The sequence below is a fragment of the Falco biarmicus genome, chromosome 5 (assembly GCF_023638135.1).
Source record: "Falco biarmicus isolate bFalBia1 chromosome 5, bFalBia1.pri, whole genome shotgun sequence".
NCBI classification, from domain to species: domain Eukaryota; kingdom Metazoa; phylum Chordata; class Aves; order Falconiformes; family Falconidae; genus Falco; species Falco biarmicus.
In genome coordinates, this window is record NC_079292.1 from 9,511,072 (window position 1) to 9,531,908 (window position 20,837).

A 20,837-nucleotide genomic window follows, 5' to 3' on the forward strand; every position below is an offset into this window, starting at 1 on the left:
CATCAGGTACTTTGTTGCCCAAGACGTTGTACCAGGAGGTGCTTCTACAGTTCATCAGTCAGCCCTTGTCTTTACTATGTTGAATAATTCAGCATAATCAGCATATTTCATTAGCTCAATATTGATGCCTTTTTACCAGATAATTTATGAACCTATAGAACAGAACAGACCCTATAGTCTGTATTTGATTCTTTGGAATAGTTCCTTCCATTCTTGGACTTCAGGTTTGCTTTTCTATAGTTCCTCAGATCTGTCTGTAACCCTTGAAAAAACACCCTGGTGTCATCTTTCCCACCATACAGTACAGTGGTAGGGATGTTTGTTCAACAATACTTTCCATAGTTGCAACATATTTTACCAGCTAAAGTACATCAGATCAATTTTCATTAAAGTGATAATATATAACATTATGCATACATTTGGAGAACGCAGCTACAGTGTAAAAGTCTGTAAAATTAATAGTAATTAGGAAGTTAAAATGCAACGATAATTTTCTTTGCAGTTATCACTGTGTAGAAACAGATGTGCTTCCAAATCTGTTTGAACAGATTTTTCTTCTTTATAGATAGCCCATTGACCAATGCTGTAGAAAATACAGTACTTTAATATTTTAAATTACATACTCACAGGTAAAGGATGAAGATTTAAAAGATCTCTTGCATGGAAGAGCCTGCCTACTTCAGGTGTAGGTTCCCAGATATTTCTAGAACCAACACAGGAGTCTTTCCCAGCTAATATTATTATTATAATAATTATTATTATAGGACTGTCTATCAGCTTTGATGCCAAACATAAAATAGTTCAGAACAATGAGTACTGCTACATGACCTTTTATAGATGGATGCATGAGTCTTTAACAAAGACTTTAACAAGAGTTTTTTAATGATAGATCTAAATTTACTCCATACCAGCTTCAAATTGCTTAGGTATAATAAAGCGGTTAATGTAACACTGAAAACAGATCTGGGCAAATATGTCCAAGCCAGAGCTTTATCATAGCACAGCAGCTTGGCTTCAGGATGGCTAGAAATGTGTGCAGAATCATCCTACACCTACCTTCAAAAAACCTAAACAGCAATATATGTAATCCAAGAGTGAAGTTACATGTAATATTTCATTCAGGAAAGGTGTTTCAGGGGACACTAAAGGAGGTAAATGTACTAATAATCAGAGTAAGCTGCCCATAGACAGGTTATAGATTCTGTCATTTGATGTAGGAAATTCTGTTATCAGACCGACAGCTCAGTAACAGGTTTTCTTTCCTCTCCCTCTTTCTTACCTAGTTACGATGTGGCTGTACCTCCTTTATTTAGTCTTTTAGCAGAATGCAAAATCAGGTGTTTCTCAGCAGTCCCCTTCATTCTCCACCCTCTTTTGGAGTTCTTGCGTTTTGAGCACGCGTAGTAGTTGAAATCCTAAAATGCATAAAGCAACATATGGGTATTGTAAAGACAAGTGTGCAGTGGCTGAATGTCAAGGATAAACAAGAGGCATGGGAGCAGAATGGCTGTTTGAGGCTAATGAGTAGATAGCCAGCTGTGTCTGTCCTTCAGGTGGAAGATGGTTGAATACCAATGGCTGGAAGCTGAGACAGATGGCAGTGTAGGATTGGTTAGAAGCAGAAGCACAATTCAGATATTACTCAGTAATGATGCATTTTATATCTCATTCTATAATAAATGAGTAATCTGCTTAATACATATCCTTAGAAGAAGTGGCTGCTGCCATTCTGGATGCTGCTAGGGGGAAAGGGATTAAAATATTGAAAATAAAATAAAATAATTAACTATTTCTCAGCATTTTAGTTCTAAATTCACATATCCAAACAACCCAAAATTAAATCTATCATCCTTTCCTTCCAGGCACTGTTAAAAGCTACTCAAAGACCTGTGAAGCAGATCAGTCCTTTCTGCTCTATTTTAATTTCTGCAGTTATTTTTCTATCAGTCTGGCAAACTAGACAATGCTGCATAATCCTCCCTTATGAGCATCTATAGAAATGTGAAAATAGCTAGCCTTTGCCTAGGAAGGAACACATGTGAGCAATTAGAAAGAACCAGAGCAGGTCAGAAAAGTGGTAGGCAGTCAGAGAACAGACAAGGAAAAAGAGTAGGAGGAGAAAAGTGTTAGCAACATCACAACGTTTGCATCAGTTAGAGGAGGAGAGACACTCTATAACAACTTGAATATATGAATGTTGGATCAAGCGACAGACTCAATTTAGACTTAAATGTAGAAAATGGGAAAGTAAAGTTAACAAATTGTAAACTAGGACTCAAAGAAAAACCACCTTCTAATATTCAAATTAAATCTATGGTGCATTGATTTTGATCGTTCTCAAGTCTCCATCTGTAGAGAAATGAAGGCAGTGGGTTGATTAGCATCGATAATATGCTGTGGCCTTGCCTCGAAGGCAGTGGGTTGATTGATATGGACGATGTGCAGCTGTAGCTCATTCCACTAAGTGGTTAAATAGCCCTGAGGATGGCAAAAGAGAGGGCTGGATGGAGGAGGAGTGGTGTGGTCTGATCTCTGGAGGAAGGAGAAACAGCATGGCTAGTAGATCTAGCTGATGGTAAAGCCTTGTTGCAGTCTGCTAGTTTGATTGTGCTGCAACAATTGGTGCTCTGTGTGAGGCTGGCTGAGTTGGACTCCGACTATAACATCCACCTTGTATTTTCTTTCCCTGAGTATTTCAAGTGGATTTTATTATCAAGAAAAATCTTTGGAGAAAATGTTTTTCAACTATGCAGGTTTGAAATGTATAGAATAAGATATTTTTTTAAAAATTAATTTCACTCAAGTATTGGCATCAGAAACTCGGCTATGAGAATTACAAATGAAGTGATACATACCCTGATGCTTGGTTATCTGAACCAGTTCAGCCTGAGCTTTATAATTTCTATTTTGGCTAGAAAGAAAGAAAGTACATGGCAGGAAGTTTGCTTGTGTGTGTCTGGAGGCTCTGTAGATCCTGGAACCTGTAGCTTTCTTTAATTAGTAGTTACAAATTAGACGCTTTGTACCATGTGCCGTACCATCAGGATGTACACAAAGGAAGGGTACTTACTATGCAAAGTATGACTCTACTGAATAGAGCTACTCAAGCATGGGGTGTCTGACACTGATCCTTCTCACCTGCAAGGGCGTTGTTAGGTGGTCATCTGGTGAGCTTTGCTTCTGGCTAACCTGTCTTCCCCCAATACGTTCTCAGCCTAAGAACCTCTACATCCTCTCTTCCCCCGCAGGTGTGGAAAGGACGGTAAGAATTTGATGTCACTGAGTGCCTTCTTGCCCTAGGAAGATGCCGGAATAAAAGCAACCCAAGTGTCCCTTCGCTGCCCCTTTCCAGGAGCAGCCTGCAGCCAGCCTCAGGCTGGTGAGAACTCATGTAGTGTTTACCATGGTGGTTCCTCATCTTGAATATTAAATTTAGGATAATAAAAAAAGGTTTGTTTTTAATTATTAAGCAAGTAAATAAACTGTTGATAAATTTATTACAGGAAATCCTTCAGTCTTCTTCATCTTTAGTTTTGCCAGCTGTTGACTGCGAAGCTACCAGGTATCTGCTGAGCTTTCTTCAGGAGTCAGGAGCTTGGAACTTAACAAACATAACTAACCTTGATGTCTCTCAGCTGGAAGTGAATACATCTAAACCAAACTTACTGGTGGTTCAGCTACGACCACTTGTCAGGTAGGAGCTTGTCACAAACAAAACTGACTCGCATGTGTGCATGATTTAAAGCTTTTGAAAATGATATTTGCTCTCAGGGAATTTAAAAAGCAAAGTGGAAGCTTATAGGTTAGCAAAGTTATTTTTCCTGCTATATTTTATAAATATATATTTTCTTGCTGTTTTTTAAAGTCCCCTGATGAGTTTACCAGGTGTAATAGATGAATTATGCTGAGAAAGTCAGGCATTCCCATTGTCTGCCTCTTTGTATAAGAGCAAAGGGACAACAAATAAAACTAAACGCATCACACTTCTAGCAGAAAGGCTGAATTATTTTATGCAACACATGATTAACCTGCAGAATTATTTGCTAGAAGGCATTCCAGGGGTCAAAAAAACCTGTCGGGATAAATAAGCAAGCAAACTTACAGACAAACCTGAAGTTCATATTAATAAAAAGACTGGTTTTCATCACTTTAGAAGGAAGAGAAGGGCTATAATTCTTCTTATTTCCAGGCCTATGATGACTGTGAACTAACAGAGGTAGAGAGGGACTGTTCCTTCAGATGAATCTATATTAAAAAAAATGTAAGGCATGGGTGTATTGAGCCACTCTGCTCAGCTTCTCCTGCTCTTTCTTCTTCCTCACCTGTAACTTGGGCATTTGTACATGTTGGTATAGAGTGTGTGTATCAATGGGTCCCAAGGAAGTGCAATTATAGCTACCACATCACTACACCAAAGACGACGTAATACCAGTTTTAAGGAGCTCATGTTAGACAAGGGGTCAACACCAAATGAAAAGAAACCTCCACAGAGACTGGTCAAAATAATATCAGTAATCTGGCTTATCTGCAGCTAAGGATGTTTGAGGAATCAGCCGAGTATGTGGTCCTTGTACTATTAATGGCTTTGCAGAAGAAAAGGGTCATAAGGAGGAGATGAGAGAATGATGGAGGGACTGATGCTGACAGGAATCCTTTTCCTAGTCAATATCTTTGTACATTTCTGGTTCACATTGTTCTTGCCTAGAAAAGGTTTTAAATTACTTTTCTCCACCCTTTTTGTAGTGGTCTAAATAAGAATTTCACCCTGGAAGCTATTGCTGAAAATGGTAAGCAATATGACAAATATATAACATTTTATCATTTAAGCTTGTGTTTTCACTTGAGCAGATTGTATTCTCTAGTTCCTTGGTTTTGCTGTAATACTACTATTTAACAGTTTTCTTTTACTCCATCTATAGTAGTTACCAGCACTCAATTATCATATTGTTGCAGTACTGAGTGTCTGATTTAGAATCCAACAAAATGAATACAGTTCTGTGACCTGAAATGTAATGATAATTCACCTCTTTTTCATGGGCCCTTGCTCATGCTCTGGGATCCTCCCAGTTCAGAGTACAAAACCTTCGTCTTCATGCAGCTCGGACTGCCTCCCTGGATCTCACCTCGCACACCAGCAGCTGGAGCTGTCGGGCTCATCTGGCAATTTGCAGGTCTTGGTCTCAACAGAGGGTGCCTAAATGAAGAGTAAATTACTTTCTAATCTTTGTAAAACAATACTGAAGCCCTTCACAGCCTTTGATGTTAGAGTCTTTTATTGGTTTTGCAGGTATTAAAGACTACTTGTTGAAGTCAAATCTCTCCATATAACACTATAACAAAACTTTTCTTGCCTAGCATCTATCTGGCTGAAAAAGAGGTGTCGTGTACCAAAGAGGCACTGATAGGCACCTGCTTTTTGCAGAGCTTTTGCTTAGTACTCTAAATTAAAGATTGAGTTATGAAATCTGCAGATCACTGTAGTGGTAGTTTCAGGGACATAGTGTAGTGTAGTGGGCTGATAATTAGTGTCCTTAGCGCCTATGCCTGTTTCTGCCCCGGGCTGGGGGTGTAAAATCAGAAGCAGACTTGGAAATCAGGGGAAAATACCTTAGTACTGAAATCAGCAGTCCTTTTCTCTTTGTGCTACTCCAAAGTGAGTGTGGATTTTATACTCGAGTAAGCAGCTGGTTTTCCATCTTTGAATTGCAGAGGACTTGTTTAGTTCTCTGTTTGTGTCCCCAGGGCATATTAGATAAGAAAAGCCTTGGCTTAATGTTGGCCTTGGCAAAACATTAGCTTTTTCTTTATGCGAAGTTTCTTTCATCAGCTGCACAAACTCAAGAATAAGCTTTCCAAACCTTGTCTCAGGCCCCGTTATTTTGGAACAGCAAAGTTAAGAGGGTACGTGTGGGATGGCAGAGGAGCAGGTTATACCAACCTTCTGGTTAGCGCTAACTAGCTGTTACCAGGAAATGGGTGTGTGGATCAGGGAAGATGTACCACTTCGTATGGCCAAGTGCAAAACGTGCACTTAGTATTCTGCATCTCGGTGGGAGTGTGGGCTGAATCCTCATCTTCTGGTTTATTTGCCAAAGCAGCCACCTAATGCACTGCTGAATAAAAACTGGAACTAACATCAGCAGGAAGTTTTAATTCAAATGAAAGTTACTGAGCCACAGTTCCTGAAAATTATCCCACTGAAGGTCTGTGCAGCAGAGGGGAAAGAGCTGGAAGAGAGTCATTCCAAAAGTAGTAAATTGTCCCAAACACAGTTTTCCAATGTAATCTGGGCTCCAGCAGGTCAAGGTGTCCAAGTAGTATTTGCAGCATAACCATAGACATTTGCCAAATATTGCTGCCAGGAAACCCTTCAAGGTCAGAACTGCTTGCAAGGTCATGAGTTATTGGTGTTTGTTATGGAGGGACTGCTGCTAGATCTTACCTGGGTAAGCAACAAAAAAATACTATTAGTCACATACCTGCAACATGAGAATTGTTAACCCATAAATTTTACTTGTAATTTTTTTTTCTTTTAGGATCAACAATAAACCCCTAGAAAAACACTGCAGATGGGTAGTAGTCCGCCTAGTTCACAAAATTTCTTATGTTTGTTATAGCAACTTCTTTCCTTTCCACTGTAGAGGGTTTTAAATTCTGATGTAATGAAATGTCAGAGAAATCTCTCCTGCTGTTTTACTCATTGCAGACAGGAAGCTCTGTAAGACAAAACAAATGGGCTCAGATTCTGCCCAAGGGAAATGTGCTGTTTTGAAATATCTAGAAGCTGGAGTAGACAGAGGGTTTTAGCATGTTATTAAAATGAGGCCCATGATGAAATCCAAACTGGAATTCAGAATCCAAATCTGCTCAAGTTTCAAGGGATTCAGACTTACTGCTTTCTTTATGCCTCTTTTTAGTAGTTCATCTTTCTTTCTTTAATGAGGTAGTTTGTTATTACTCAGTTTTTGCCAGTTTTCCTAAACATTTTTTTACTCAGGAGAAAGTTGCATTCTGTCCTGTCAGTCTTACCTGCTGGATCCAGTATACCTCAAAATCAATGGCAAAACTGACTGACTCCATCTGCAAAAAATGAGGCTCTTTAATTGCTATTGTATGTGTTCCCTTTTCCACTCTGATTCTCAGTGCATTCCTCTTTCCATTCTTTCTCTTCTCTCCCATTTCCTCTACTCTCATCTTGGTCTTTTCTATTATTTCTCTCTTGTTCATAGTTTATACTCTTCCTTTCTTTTAACTTTTCTCCTTCCAAAAAAATTCTTCTCAGTTCCTTTATTCCATCCCTTCCAATCATATGTAAAATTTCACAGAGGAATTAAGGTAGATTAGAAATTAATAATAGTGCTAATCCTGGACTCCCTGGTGAAATTAAAGGTCTGTGTCTTCAATGAGTTAGGTTTAATCCTTCCACCGGAGCATAGATGCAGGCAGCTATGCTGATTGGAAGGTGTTAGCCTAGGCAAACTAGTCTATGTAGCGTTTCCTTAATCCATGCTATCTAAAAAACCCCCAAAATAAAACCACCACAAACTTCAGTAGAACTACTCTAAAATCACTCTAACCATCAACATATGAAGATGCCTCTTCTTCCATTAAAAAGAGTGAGCCTGTGTTGACTAATGTTCCCATGTAGGCATGTAATTTATGTGCTTTAAAATATCACGGTCAATCTGGGCCCTTTTCCTTGGAGAATTTGCAAATACTTCATAAGCAAAGTAGAGTTTTGATCACAGGCAAACAAAGATCTACATCAACTCTGTTGTCAAAAGGGTGTTCACCGCAGCTTCCCTGAATGAAGGAATTGCCTCTAGAGTCTTCCCAAAGGCAAGAATTATAGATGTTATGGTAACTATAGTTACACATAGCTCCTTATTGAAGTGAAATGCAAATAATGTGTTATTTTGGAAAGCAATCAGTTGCTTTAATGAAAGAAAAACCGAAGACAATCTACGCATTTTTCTATGTGTTATTTTTTCTTCCATTAATTTTAGATGAGACTGCTGAGAATTTCCAGTGAGTTACACTCTGCACGTATAGAATACAAAATCTACATTATGTAACACCTTGGACCTGCACAGCCAATGTAATTACCCTAGTAGTATATAAGCAGTTTTATACGTCCATTTCTTATAGAAGATCCTTTTAGCAATATTTTTTCAGAAGGAAAACTTACGTAGCTATGATTCTTGACTGATAAGAGGAAATCAATTTGGTTAAAACCCTGCAGAAAAAACAGTGCTTGCATTTTTCCAAAAGCTAAATATTTTACTCAGCCAGGAGGCCATAATTACTGTAAATGGAAGAGGTTAAAAAGGATGATAATATAAGCTCCATTTCCAGTACCTGGAAATGAAATAAAATTTCTGCAAAGTATAACCTTGAAATCTGAGAAGTCTGTATGTCCAACATATAAAATATCCGTTCAACAGACTGGTACCTGGATCAGAAGTGGGAAGGCACTGAAACAATGAATGTGACTCTCCTTGCTTATTTCTCTGTCAGCCCCAATAACAGCACTTATAATGGTTCTTGAGTCACAACTGTTATGATCCTTTAGTTTTTATTATAAGCAGATGTTAATATTTCTGCATACAGTTTGAAAACATTTATCAGTTGCATTTGTCACAACTGACTGTGGTTTCAAAACTGAAGGAGGATCTTCTGTAGAGCCATCTTTGGACCTCTTTGAAAGTTCCTCCCTTACTTGAGTTTTCCTTCCTTTTTCAGAATTATTCTGCGGCATTTCTCCTTTGGCCTCCATTGTAGTCAGCAGCAAAGTTTTCCATAACCTGCTGAGGATGCAGAATCGGGCTTCAAATCCACTGAAGCAAAGGCAACATTGCTGCCAATATCATGCATTTCATGCCCCAAACTAAGCACTACATTTTGAGTATTGTTTCTCAGTGATTAGCTCTGTGTACTTTGCAATTCACAGAATAATGCTACTTAAGATTTATTTTTTATATATTTATTTGTCACTTGACTGACACTATATACATCCTGCTCTCAATTCTTAGTGGTTTCTTCTGCTCTTGCTTTTAATTGCCCAAAGTTCAACCTTTAAGGTATTGTTTCTTCAGTATTTACTTTTCAGTTTCAAAATCACCCTTTTTTTTTCTGAACTGTTGTAATGTATTTGTTTTGTATTGTCTCATGAAATTGTGCATTTTTCAAGACACTGAACATGTCTTATCCCATTTGTACCTATTCATATATAAATGGTAGAAGCACCAAAACTGCTTAAATAAACTAAAAAAAGCTTAAACATCTAGCTCATTACTTCTCCAACTACTTAGGATTTTAGCTTTCTCAGCTTACAGAGTTTGCTAAATTATATATGTTTCTATTTATAGACAAAATAATTGGAAGACTGACCATGGATCTGCAGGAACGAGGGATTAATTTTTCAGTAATTTATACTGCAGTGAGACCTTCAAGGGTGAGTAATCTACAGTGCCCAGAACTGTCAGATTTTTGGCATCTTACAACTTAAAGTTTACATAGAAATGTTGTAGATGATTTTCAAGATTAGAGGCAAGCAATCTGTACTATATGACGTTTTGACCACAAATGATAGCATGAATGTTTATTTATGATATATCACACAACTACTGAAGTTTTAGGAGACCATAAATCTGCGATTGTCTTTAAAACTTATTATTACTTTTAAGGACTGTAATTTTAGATTTTCCCCCCTTTTTAACTCTAATGGTTTTATAATAAGTTCTATGTGGAACCTTATCAAGCTTTTAGTGTGCTGCTCAGTGAAGATGGAGTGCTGTTAAGTAAATGAAGGCTACTAATGTATCCATTTTTAAATTACTGTTTTCATTCCTTTTAATCAATACTTTGTATTTATAAGTAGAATGTAAGTTTTCACCCTTGCTGATAGTCAGAACATCATTTATAGATCGCATCTTATGTTAGCAGTAAGTAGCAACGCAGAATACTTATTTATGCAGTTATCTGTTCTGTGTGACATACAGGATTTAGTCAAGAAATACACAAAGTTTAATTTTAATGCAATTAAATGCAAAACAGTCATGCCTTGACGAAAACAGAATATAGTTCCCACTAAGAAGAGGGGTATATGAAGGATGGTCTGTATCCTAAAAATCAACAACTTTGAAAGAAACATATCTGTCTGTTGCAGTGGTAACAGATCTGAGCTTCTAATAGGATGCTTAGTTTAACTTGAGTTTTAATTCAAACTTAATGTCATTTGAGAATACAGAAATTATAATTCTGTTGGTTTAGGCAACAGGAAAGCCATTAGTGGGATTGTCTAGATCTAGTGTGAGCACTGCAGACAGGATCTTGAGAAGCTGGAGGGTTTTCAGGAGGGAACACTATGAAAAATTCAAAACTGTTCTAAACACAAGAATGAAACCTAGAAAATTTATCCAAAAGAAGAGGAAAAGGCAACTTGACCACACTTCATAAGTGTTCTTTAAGCCAAAAGTGGATAAGCCCCCCAAAGGTGTCCTGGGTTCAATCAGAAATAATCTGGGTTTTTGTAGGGAGGTAGGATCTTGAACCTCTGGCTATCCAACAAGATAATCAGAAGTCTTCCTTAAGGCTCTAGGAAAAAGGCTAGTTCTACTGAAGGAAAACAAGAACTTTCTTCAGTAATCTACCCTGTGAAATTAATTGCCAGAGACTGGGTTTTGGAGACAGGACTTAAGAGTACAAAGACATAGCAACACAAGGAAGCAAACTCCCGCTAATATTCTCTTTGCTGTATGTTTTTGTATTAAAGAAGAGGACATGAGTCCAGAACATTTGATCTGCCTTTTTTGTAAATTTTCTAAAATAAAGATCCAAAATAGAAATAAAAATTATTTAGTTGTTGTGGCTCTTTGCTGATTGAAATCAAACGTACATGGGCATTCTTAGCTGAAAACTGCATTTAGAACAATTGGAATGAAATATATTTTTAATTAATGGAAGAAGAGAAGGAAATTTTTGAGCAATTTAAAAAGTGTTGAATTTTAAATCTATGCATATTTCAACAGACTTTCTAAATGAAAGTGGCTTAGTTTGAGTAACTGGAGCACTTGTAAATAATTAAAGCAATGTATTTTTAGATGTTCTGCATTTTTTTAAAGAAAGCAATTTAAACTTTTCTTAATTCTGTAAATTCAATGCCATATAAAACCATTGGAAGCATATTCCCTCCCCCCACCCCCCCACCCCCCCAAACTTTAATTTGTTTCGGTGCATTCAAGGTTATGAGCTTTTGTACAGAGCTAGAAAAGGTGAAATGAAAAGTACCTTTGAGGGTTCATCAGTCTGTACATTTGCATGTAACCTCTTCTTAGTACGCATTGAACTGCAGAAGTTGTGAACTGTTTCAGAACCTTAAACTAAAGAACTAACTCCCTTCACTGAAGCTGGTATTGGCTTCACAGAAAGCGAGTTACTGAGACAGGAAGAAAACTCCCCTATGAGCCACTTTTCTGATTTGATGAGGAAGAGCTGCTTGGTTTAGTCAGGGCAGCCACAGATCCCATTGGGCTATCACAGTTACCAATTAATTACCCCAAGGCACGATGGAGATTTATTCAGGCTGGTTCTTGTTCTGTTCCAGTTTCAGCATTTGAAGCTGGAAGAAAGAATTAAGACCCTGAAACAAAGGCTGTTTGGTGACCTACATGAGATGGTTTCACTAACCAGTTGATGATTCTTCTGGATATTCCATCATGTCATAAAGGAGCTGCCTTTCTCCAAGAAGGCAACTGCTACATCTTGTGACTCTTGTTCTAAAATGCTTTGCTTTTGAGGTCTGAGTTGGGCTGACACTGAGAGAGTGATTTGTATCACCTAATTCTGGGCAAGCAAAGTGCAAAAGTCTGAATCCAAAGTCATCAACTAGGGTTCTTTTTACAATCAAAGATTGTATTAGGGTATGATCCTTCTGACCTGTTCTGTAGGTAACTGCTCAGGCTGAGATGAAACCCACCTTTCATAATCTCCTTTGTCTCTGACAACCATAAAGGCAATCCTTGTGCTTTGGTCAGATCTCGACATATACATTTAGTCAGACAACTCTTACTCAGCATTTCTCATCTTCTTTTCCATTAAACCCCAAAAACTTATCTGAAGATTTGAGGAGTCTCCTGCCAAGACCTTTCTTCCCTTTGAAACTGGCGTGATAGCTTATTTTTCTTCAGGACAACCAAACCCCTCTTCAGTCCTTGTTCCACTCTTGCATCAGGAGTTCTCGTGAATATACAAATTTTTGTGTTCTTGGGGACTATGATCAGAGTCACCCCTCTACTTGTGCTTGCTGCTAGTTAGCTTTTTTGGCTTGTGGTTGGAATGCATAATTTTACCTGTGCTGTTGTAATCGGAGAGGTTTAAAAGCTGCAGTGATTGAAAGGCAGATATGCTTCAAATCATAAATTTCAACATATTTGCCATCCTTCAGGTCTTCATGATGTCTATGTCACATTTTTACAAGTTTGCTTCTGAAACTTCTGCAAGACAGTTTTATAGTTGCTATCTCTTCCCAGTTAGATTGAATGCGGAGGACCCACATATTGCCAAAAGGAGATTTACGGCTACTTCCCAGCTGATATTTATTTTGCTGACTCCACTTCTTACAGATGCATTGTGAAGTGCTGTTTAAACCTTCTCTACTGCCTCCGCATTTTCAGAAAGCTTCAGCTACTGTGGGCTTTTGACTGCTTCATTCTACAAGCTGTCTGCTCTAGTCGGTGTTTAAGTATGTTGAGTCTTTGATTCCACTCCGGACCAAGCAATGTGAGTTACAGGAACTTTATTCAGCCATAAGTAACACGGGCATCTGCAGCACAAGTGGTTGCATTTGACTCTGAAGTGTCTCTTGCAGGTATCCTCAGGTGCTATTGATGTGCACCCCAGCTAAAAAGAATATGAAAAGTTTTTGTCTTCTTTGACAAGTGCTTGTGGTTGCATTTTCTTTGTTTCTGCCTTCTACCTATTACATTTTGCAGTGCTGCATCTTCCACATACAACCAGCTTCTCTTTTTTTTTTTTTTTGTTGACTAGTCAATTCATCACTCTGAGGAGACTAAACTCTGCAACAGCCACCCCACTGACTTCACAGCTTCTGATTAATGGAATGCTTTTAACCATTTAATATGCTCAAACACTATATAATGGGAGTTTACCCATGAAGAAAATGTTAGAAAAATGCTTATAATGCCATTTGCAGGAGTTGGGGTTGTAGGGTTAATATCCTCATGCATCCTTGAATATAAGAATTGCCTTATCCATTTACTTTTGTAGTTTTTTCATTTGAAGGATCAATTATGGTTTGACATAGTATAATAAAGTGTCAGTGCTTCCAACCTAAAAGAAGTAACTGTAGGAATTCCTCATCCTTTAGTTGTCTCCTCTCCCCACTTAAAGAATTCCATTATAATAAAAAATAAACTTTTGCTTGTAGATAAAGAATATGCACTTATTCCTAGCTAGCTCAGTTGTGGGGTATTTTTGTTTGTTTGGTTGGTTTTTTTACTTAATAGAAGTAGAGTCTTTTTAAATAATTACAAAGGAACTGCTTAAAGCTGGTTGAAGCCAGTTAGTTGTCATTCTAGAGGAAAAGAAAATGAACAAATATTTAGCCAAATTATCTTGGAAATTGAATGCTAAGGGTGCAAGAAGTGCTTGTTAGCAATTCTATATGATTTATTCCATGTGTTAGTGGGCAATTCAGGGAAATAAATGAAAACTAGCTTTTACCTTTAACCCTAGACTTTTCATTGGAGCATTAAGATTCAATTCCTTAAATATTTTTTTTTGCAGCTTTAGTTTTCATTTGATGTTTATATATGGTTTTATATATAGGGATGCTTATTTACTGCACTGGAAAGTGAAGGGCAGCACAGAACTAAACTATTATTCTTATCTGTTCAGAACAATTTTTTTATTTTCAGTTGCTAACTAACTTTTTAAGACATAGATGAAGCCTGTACAGGTGTTCCATATACATCAAATTAGAAAGATGCATTTATTTTACATTTAAAACTGAAGACCAGGAAAAAAGGGGTGGGATGGTAGAGAAGGACATAGGCTGGGGTGAAGTCTGTCTTGGGAAAAAAGCAGAAACTGGTAAAATGTAGGTATGAAAATTGCAGTGAATACTCTTAAAACCAGTCATGTATAGGCAGAGGTTGTAAACATAATGAATCAGAATAAGATTAAGATATGAGGCGAAAATGAGATGGAGTAAATGGAATGTGTAACTAAACAGGCATATTGATATGGCATGTTGGTAGGCATGCTAAAACCTTTCTGGAAGGAAAATGCCAAGCTAAGAAATTTTTTAGAGTGACAGAATAGATCTGTAAGGGACTGGTGTTGTATTTTAAAAGAAGTTTGGATTCAAGGAGACAAAGACAAGTATTCTGGGAATTCTAGAGTCCTATTTCAGGAGCAGAGTCTTTGAAGACTGAGGTCAAACATAGCATCCAAATGATAGGACTTTAACCTAAAGATTGAAATGATCAACGTGTCTGTCGTTTGGTGAATTGCCTGGTAAGCTCCACTGATTGTGTTGACGGACACTGTTTGTAGATGGAATGCAAACTGTTTAAACACAATATATTAAAAGCTCAAACTGTATTTCAAAAAGCATTTTTGAAAGACCGCTTCTTTCCCCTCACCCTCCTCCTTTCTTGGAAACATCCCAAATTGTGCCATAATTAAACATCAGAGTGAAAGAGGTGAGGCTATTGAAATTAATAAAGCCACACTAAGCCCTGTGTGTATACAGAAAATTAAAAAGAATATAAATTCCTGCAATTTTAGTGCAAAATCATGTGGCAGACTTAAAGAGATTCAGAGGAACAATATGCAAAAGAAATAAAAACACATTAGAAATTCTTTCAGAGACCATTTGATCTAATAAAAAAAAGAGAAACTTGGGGAAAAAGGAGTGACAACACAAAGCCAAAAGAGTCTGTGTGTTGATCGTCTCTGTGGTGGAACATAGAGAAGATCTCAGCATAAAGACTTTTTCAGTAATTGAGCCTCAAAAACTTTTCCTGTTACTGAGGTGGTAGGTGGTAGAAGAGGTTTCAAAATCAATAAAATGAATAGTCTTATGTCACCAGCCAGATAATTTTCACCAAAGTTTTAACTAAAATAAGACATGAAACTGCCAGTCTCTCAATTGTCATGGTTCTTCATATACAACTTATAATTTATATGTATATAACATATTGTATATTAGCTTGGCCTTAATCCCAGAGGATCAGGAAGTGGCAAGTGTGACATGGAGTTTGAAAGGAAGCTTCATATCTCTGGAAAAATACAAGCAGGAAACCTACCTTCTGTACTGAAAAAATGGGTTGAAACTTAAAGTAGTAAATATGTGGACATATGAAGAAAATATGATATGGATACGCTGTTCTCTGAGAGACATAAAATATGTAGGTGTAAGTGATCCTGTTGCTACAGTAAAAAAAGGTACAAAAGTAAAATTATTTTTGGGCAGAAATAAAAAATTTAAAGGTAGAAAACAAAGGATAAAAATAAAGGATTGGTGTTTACAGTGGGATTCTGTGGGGATTGATGTTGATGCCTGTGCCATTCAGTAGAGTTGTCGTTAGTATGGGAAGGGGGCTGAAATCTGAGGGTGCCAAAGTTTGCTGGTGTGCTGACAAGTTGGAGCAACCACTCACGGCACTGTGTTACTGGGTGATAAAATGACAGATGAAATCCAGTACGAAGGAAAGTAACACGCATAAGGAAAACCTTAAATATGCATATTGCACTGTGATGAGTGGCTGCTATTTCTCAGAAGAGGAATTATGGTGCGAATGCGGGTAGATCTCTCGGAACATCCCTGCAGTTAGCAGTGGAATGAATAGTGAGCAGACTGTTACCAATCATTTGGAAAGGAAGAGGGCAAAGCTGCAAGTGTCAAGTAGTTCACTAAGCCCTTGGTGAGTGCAAGTCCGCCAGTGGAATAGTCTGTGTGATTCTGGCTACCCCATGTCCAAAGGGATACGGTAGGACTACAAGATTAAAATATTTTACCTAGGAAAAGTGACAATTCAAGAGAGAAATAATAAATAAAACTACCGATAGCATGGACGAGCTTAACAGGAAATAATTATTCACTGTCTCTGGCCAGTACTCGCAACTATCACCACTCACAGACCATAATGCAGGAATTCAGGAGAACAAAATCCCTTTAAAGAAAAAAAATAAATTAGTTTTGGGTGACAAAATATCCAATACATAGATTTCAGTGGTTTGGTGAACTAATGGAAGAAAGATAGGAAGGAAGGATGGAAGGAAGATCCTATTGCATGTGTTCATTTGAATGCAACCTTCAGCTCTGAAGGTTTATAACCCAAAGATTGCAGAAATGATGGAAGGTATCCTGGGGACAAGTATTGTTTGTATTTAACCTTTTCTTATTTTTAGCTGCCAGCACCAGTTTTACTATCAGTGCTATCAGTACCACTGGCAATGAGTTAGGTGGACCTTTGGTCTCACACAGTTTAGGTGGTCTTGTGTCTTGGCAGTGGAAGGCTGGGATATTGACAGCATTTCTCTGGGGCTGGAATGTTGCAAGGTAATGTGTAACTTATTTAACTAAAGGCCGTGAGCCAGAAAAGGCAGCCAACAGACTAAACAAAGGTCCACTAAAGGAAGCTCACAGACTTTTCCTCCTCCTGCTTGCCTATTAGGTTGTTGTAGAATTGCCACTTTAGAAAATTAAATAATTGGCACGTAAAAAAAATGGCCCGCTACATGTTAATCGTTGTTCTGCTGGCAACCAGAAAATCCATAACACAAAGTGACTGTGTCAGATGGAAATCAGGTAGGTAGTACCCCAAGCTTGGTGCAGTTTCTCTTACTTGCAGTGCAGTGAAATGGGATGGAATCTCAAGATCCTTGTGATTAAGGATTGGTAAATTGCCTCTGGGAACTCTGCGTTCTTTCCCATTCTTTGCTGCTGGTGAGCTCAGAGACTCTTATCTTCAGCACCTTCTCCAGACACCAAAGCCCATAGGCAGGATCTTTGTCAGAGGCAGACTCACAATCCCATTTTGGGCAAGCAAAGGGTTAGAAATAGGAAATTGTCCCACCTAGAGGATCACAGCATATGTGTCTCCTCCCAACATGTTCCTAGGGCTGAAGATCCAGGAGGTCAGTGCTGGGTAGCTAGGTAGCTCCTGCGTGCAGTCAGAGCGACCTTGCCCTAAATGTCTACCTGCAGTACTACTTGTCTTCCTTCCCTTTGTAGGAAACTAAATGAATGAAGCTGGTAAAAGGACAAGCTGGTGCAACCACAGGGAGTCCCCCTGCACTGGCAAAAACATTTATATCCTGCACCATTTGATTTCTATTGCAGTTTCTATTGTCTACACTAAAGGAATAGATGTTAGAAGAACAAAGGCCAACACAACACAAAAATTTGCCAGTAATCAGTAAAATGCAAATCCCTGATCCTAGGAATTGTGTGTGGTCTGATGGCAGAATCACAAACCCCTAGGTTTTAGTGCATCCAACATGTAACATAGTTAAGACTAGTTAGAAGAAACCTGGCTTATTTTGTTTTAGTTTCAACTGGCATGTCATATTCTTTCTTTTCACTTTAGAAAAGAATTCATTCGCTTCGCATAGTGCCGCAGAACATTTGATCTTAGAAATTCAGTGTTTTGTGGTAGGAAGACATTTTGTTGTGCAGTTCTAGATCTGCTATATTTCTGCATGTGGTGGTTCTGTTTAATTCTGCTTTCTAACTCTTACCCTGCCTGCAAAAAAAAAAAAAAAAAAAAGTATTAGACTCTGTTCAAAGCCATCAGCTGATTTTCTGCCATTTGAAACAGAAAAGAGGTGTCATCATTATGCATACATAGCCATTGTGCATGTGCAGCCATTAAACTCATAGGTACAGCATACATGCCTCTAAAATTAGGATAGAGGATGATCATTTTGGGGTAATTTTCAAACATATTTATGACTTTATCAGAGAAATATATCCTTGCTTTATTGATGGATAGTTCTATTGAGATTTTCTCTCTGAAAGCTACTTTTATTAAGTCCTACAGGCTTTTCCATAAAAATCTGTGAAGCTGATACTGCATGCAAGCCTCTGTTCACAAAGTTTGCATATTGGAGCTTTAGCAGACAAAGCTAAGAACTAGACCAGGGTGTTAATAAAGTGTTGACAGACTGTTACAGCAGTGTTTCTGCATTGAAACACGGATCTTGTTTCTTTCTGAGGACCAGATTACCCCATTCCCTGTAGCTGACAACTTTAAACTGAATCAGATTTCAGTCTTCTAATATATGGTATATTTCTTTTTAGAAAGTTTTCTAATTCGAAAATTGACTGATTACAGAAACTTTTATTTAAAAGACATGTAGATGTGGTGCTTAGGGACATGGTTTAGTGGTGGACTTGGCAGTGTTAGGTTAACAGTTGGACTTGATGATCTTAATGGTCTTTTCCAACATAAATGATTGTATGATTCTATAGCAGCTTTTGAGGAAATAGCTCTGCACAGGCCAGACCCCCGTGCAGTCACCTGTGTTAGCAACAGTCAACTACAGCAGACCCAGAGGCAATTGTGGGATGCCTCTGGGACTCACCAGTGGACCCCTGGGCTGTTAACTGCGGATGCTGTAAGAGAAGAGGCAAATTTGCCCAGCATGAGGTTGACAAGTCTTTGTTTCTTTTGGGATCCAGCCTGGTATTATAACAGTGTTCTGATCCATGCAGGCTTACCAGCTCACTCTAGCCTTGCATAGGAATCTCTGTTATTTGATTTTTTTAATGATATATGTACTTAGTGTCACTGGTAGACCAAAAAAACCCACCAAAAACCAAAAAAGGCAAGAAACTAAGAAACTCATCCTCCTGCCAAAATGCCACAAGGCTCTTACTTAATTTGTTAATGGATGCATTGCTGTAAAAGCCACACATAAAGTGGTGCTTGACATCAAATTACATCGCATCTTTTGTTCTTGTTCTGTCCTTTTCATTTTACCAAAACTTCAGTGTTTACAATTTTATTGAAACATTGCAGCTGTTCTTCTGTGACGGGGTTTCTGGTTTAGCCCAAATGATTCAGTCACTTCAGATAGGTATGTAATGAATCATAAAAAGTATCATTCTACATTTTAGTGCACTACAGTATGAACGTTAAACTCCAAGTGTTCTAACAGGTAGCTATCTCTGTCTGAGGCTTTCAGCCAACTCACTTGCAAAATCCTGGAACAGAATAAGGAGGGTTTCTTGCCTTACACTGAGCAGAACTATCGCAAGGTGAATGCTGGATCCCATTCTGCCTCCTCACTGTTGAAAACCCCTTCCTCCTCCCTAGTACTTGATTTCCTTCTGACCCTGATGATATTCCTTGCTACTGCTCCACAGTTTTTCTCAGGATATGAACTGCCAGCAGGAGCAACTTATTTTGGTTGAACCAAACCCCCAGCCAGGTGCCATTACCTGTCATTGAAGGCTGGTTATGGTGTAGTAACGGCAATAGGCATCAAGCTGCTAAAGCAACCCCATAGGAGTGCTGGAAAGAAGCTGGTCTTTGTTTTCGAATACCCCCCACCTTATAAAGTCCAGTCTTCCAAAGTTTAATATCAAAGCATCATGATATTAAACTTTGTAAAAAGTCAGTAACTACCAGCCACAGAGGTGGCAGTTACATGTAACTGCTGACCAAGGTTGCATGGTGTGGTCTCATTTTGTTTTGGATGGGGAAGAGACTAGTCGGAGATGAAAGAAATTATGAAAGATTGATGACGTTGTCTGAGATGTGTTAAATGGAAGGGTTAACTAGGCTTTGGTGGAAACACAGCTTTTGAGACAAACTTGGAGGAGGAAAAAGGGCTTATCCAGAGAAAAGAAAGCATTGTAACCTCCTTCAAAAAGGCATGGATATTATTTCTAATATTAGCTTTGTGTAGACTTTCTGATGTGCGTTTCATTTATATATATAACTTCTAGGTTACATACACTACTGTCAGAAAAGTTAAGTGGATACTGAGTGCAAGAAAGCAGAGTAGAAGTGAAATACCTTTTATTGATTTTCCATGGAAAAAATGCTTAACTTCCCTGTCAAAGAGTTTCCGTTTGCTAGAATTATTGTCCTTTGCCTTTTGATTCAGCAGAACTGGGAAGACAGAGCCAGACTCTCCTCACAAGTTCCTACAGTGCAATTTCTGTCTGTCTCTGTTTTCTCCAAAAGAGTTGTCACACACAGATGGAGATGCTGAAAGCAAAGAATGATGTTGTCACGTTGAACACAGTGAGAATCTGACCATCTGAAAAACACTGGTATTTAGACTGTAATTTATTACAGGCAGACCTGAGTAATGGTAAGACAGGTATGTAACTTTTTAAAGTTAAAGATTAATTTCCTTGAAATATCAATAACAATTTGGTGTAACTATCATACTATCATCCTGTTCGCACCTCTTCAAATTAAGAAGAAAAGGGAGACAGGCTCCCCAATTTGGCAGAGCAGTCCTCCGAAGTGCTGGAGGATCAAAATATTAAGTGGAGGGACGGAGACTTTTATGGATCTTCAGATTTTTAATTTTTCTGTGATTAACCTACGTCTAGGACAGTGTCAGCAACTCTCCTGGCAGTAAGAGTAACACATTTTTGCTCCTGTTTGCATTTTTCCATTAGGTAACCCACCAGACCCCTATATAATCTCAGCCCAACCCTCACTACATACCCATCTCCTCTTATTGCAGCAGAATCTGTTCTTCATTTTTCACATCTCCCATGGCAACTTGGATTCCACATACGGACATAAGAAAGTGGGAAAAACAACCAGCTGGAGTGGGTATTC

At 38.2% G+C, this 20,837-nt stretch overlaps 1 protein-coding gene across 1 annotated transcript in view; it reads left to right on the forward strand.

The window, feature by feature from the left end:
- The window catches only part of LOC130150578 (V-type proton ATPase subunit S1-like), a 56,894-nt gene that overhangs the window by 11,232 nt on the left and 24,825 nt on the right, over positions 1 to 20,837 (forward strand). Inside the window, exons 4-6 of the mRNA XM_056341666.1 lie at positions 3,504 to 3,694; positions 4,744 to 4,787; positions 9,369 to 9,454. Coding sequence (XP_056197641.1) covers positions 3,504 to 3,694; positions 4,744 to 4,787; positions 9,369 to 9,454 — 321 coding nt within the window. The remainder of the gene's footprint in view (positions 1 to 3,503; positions 3,695 to 4,743; positions 4,788 to 9,368; positions 9,455 to 20,837) is intronic.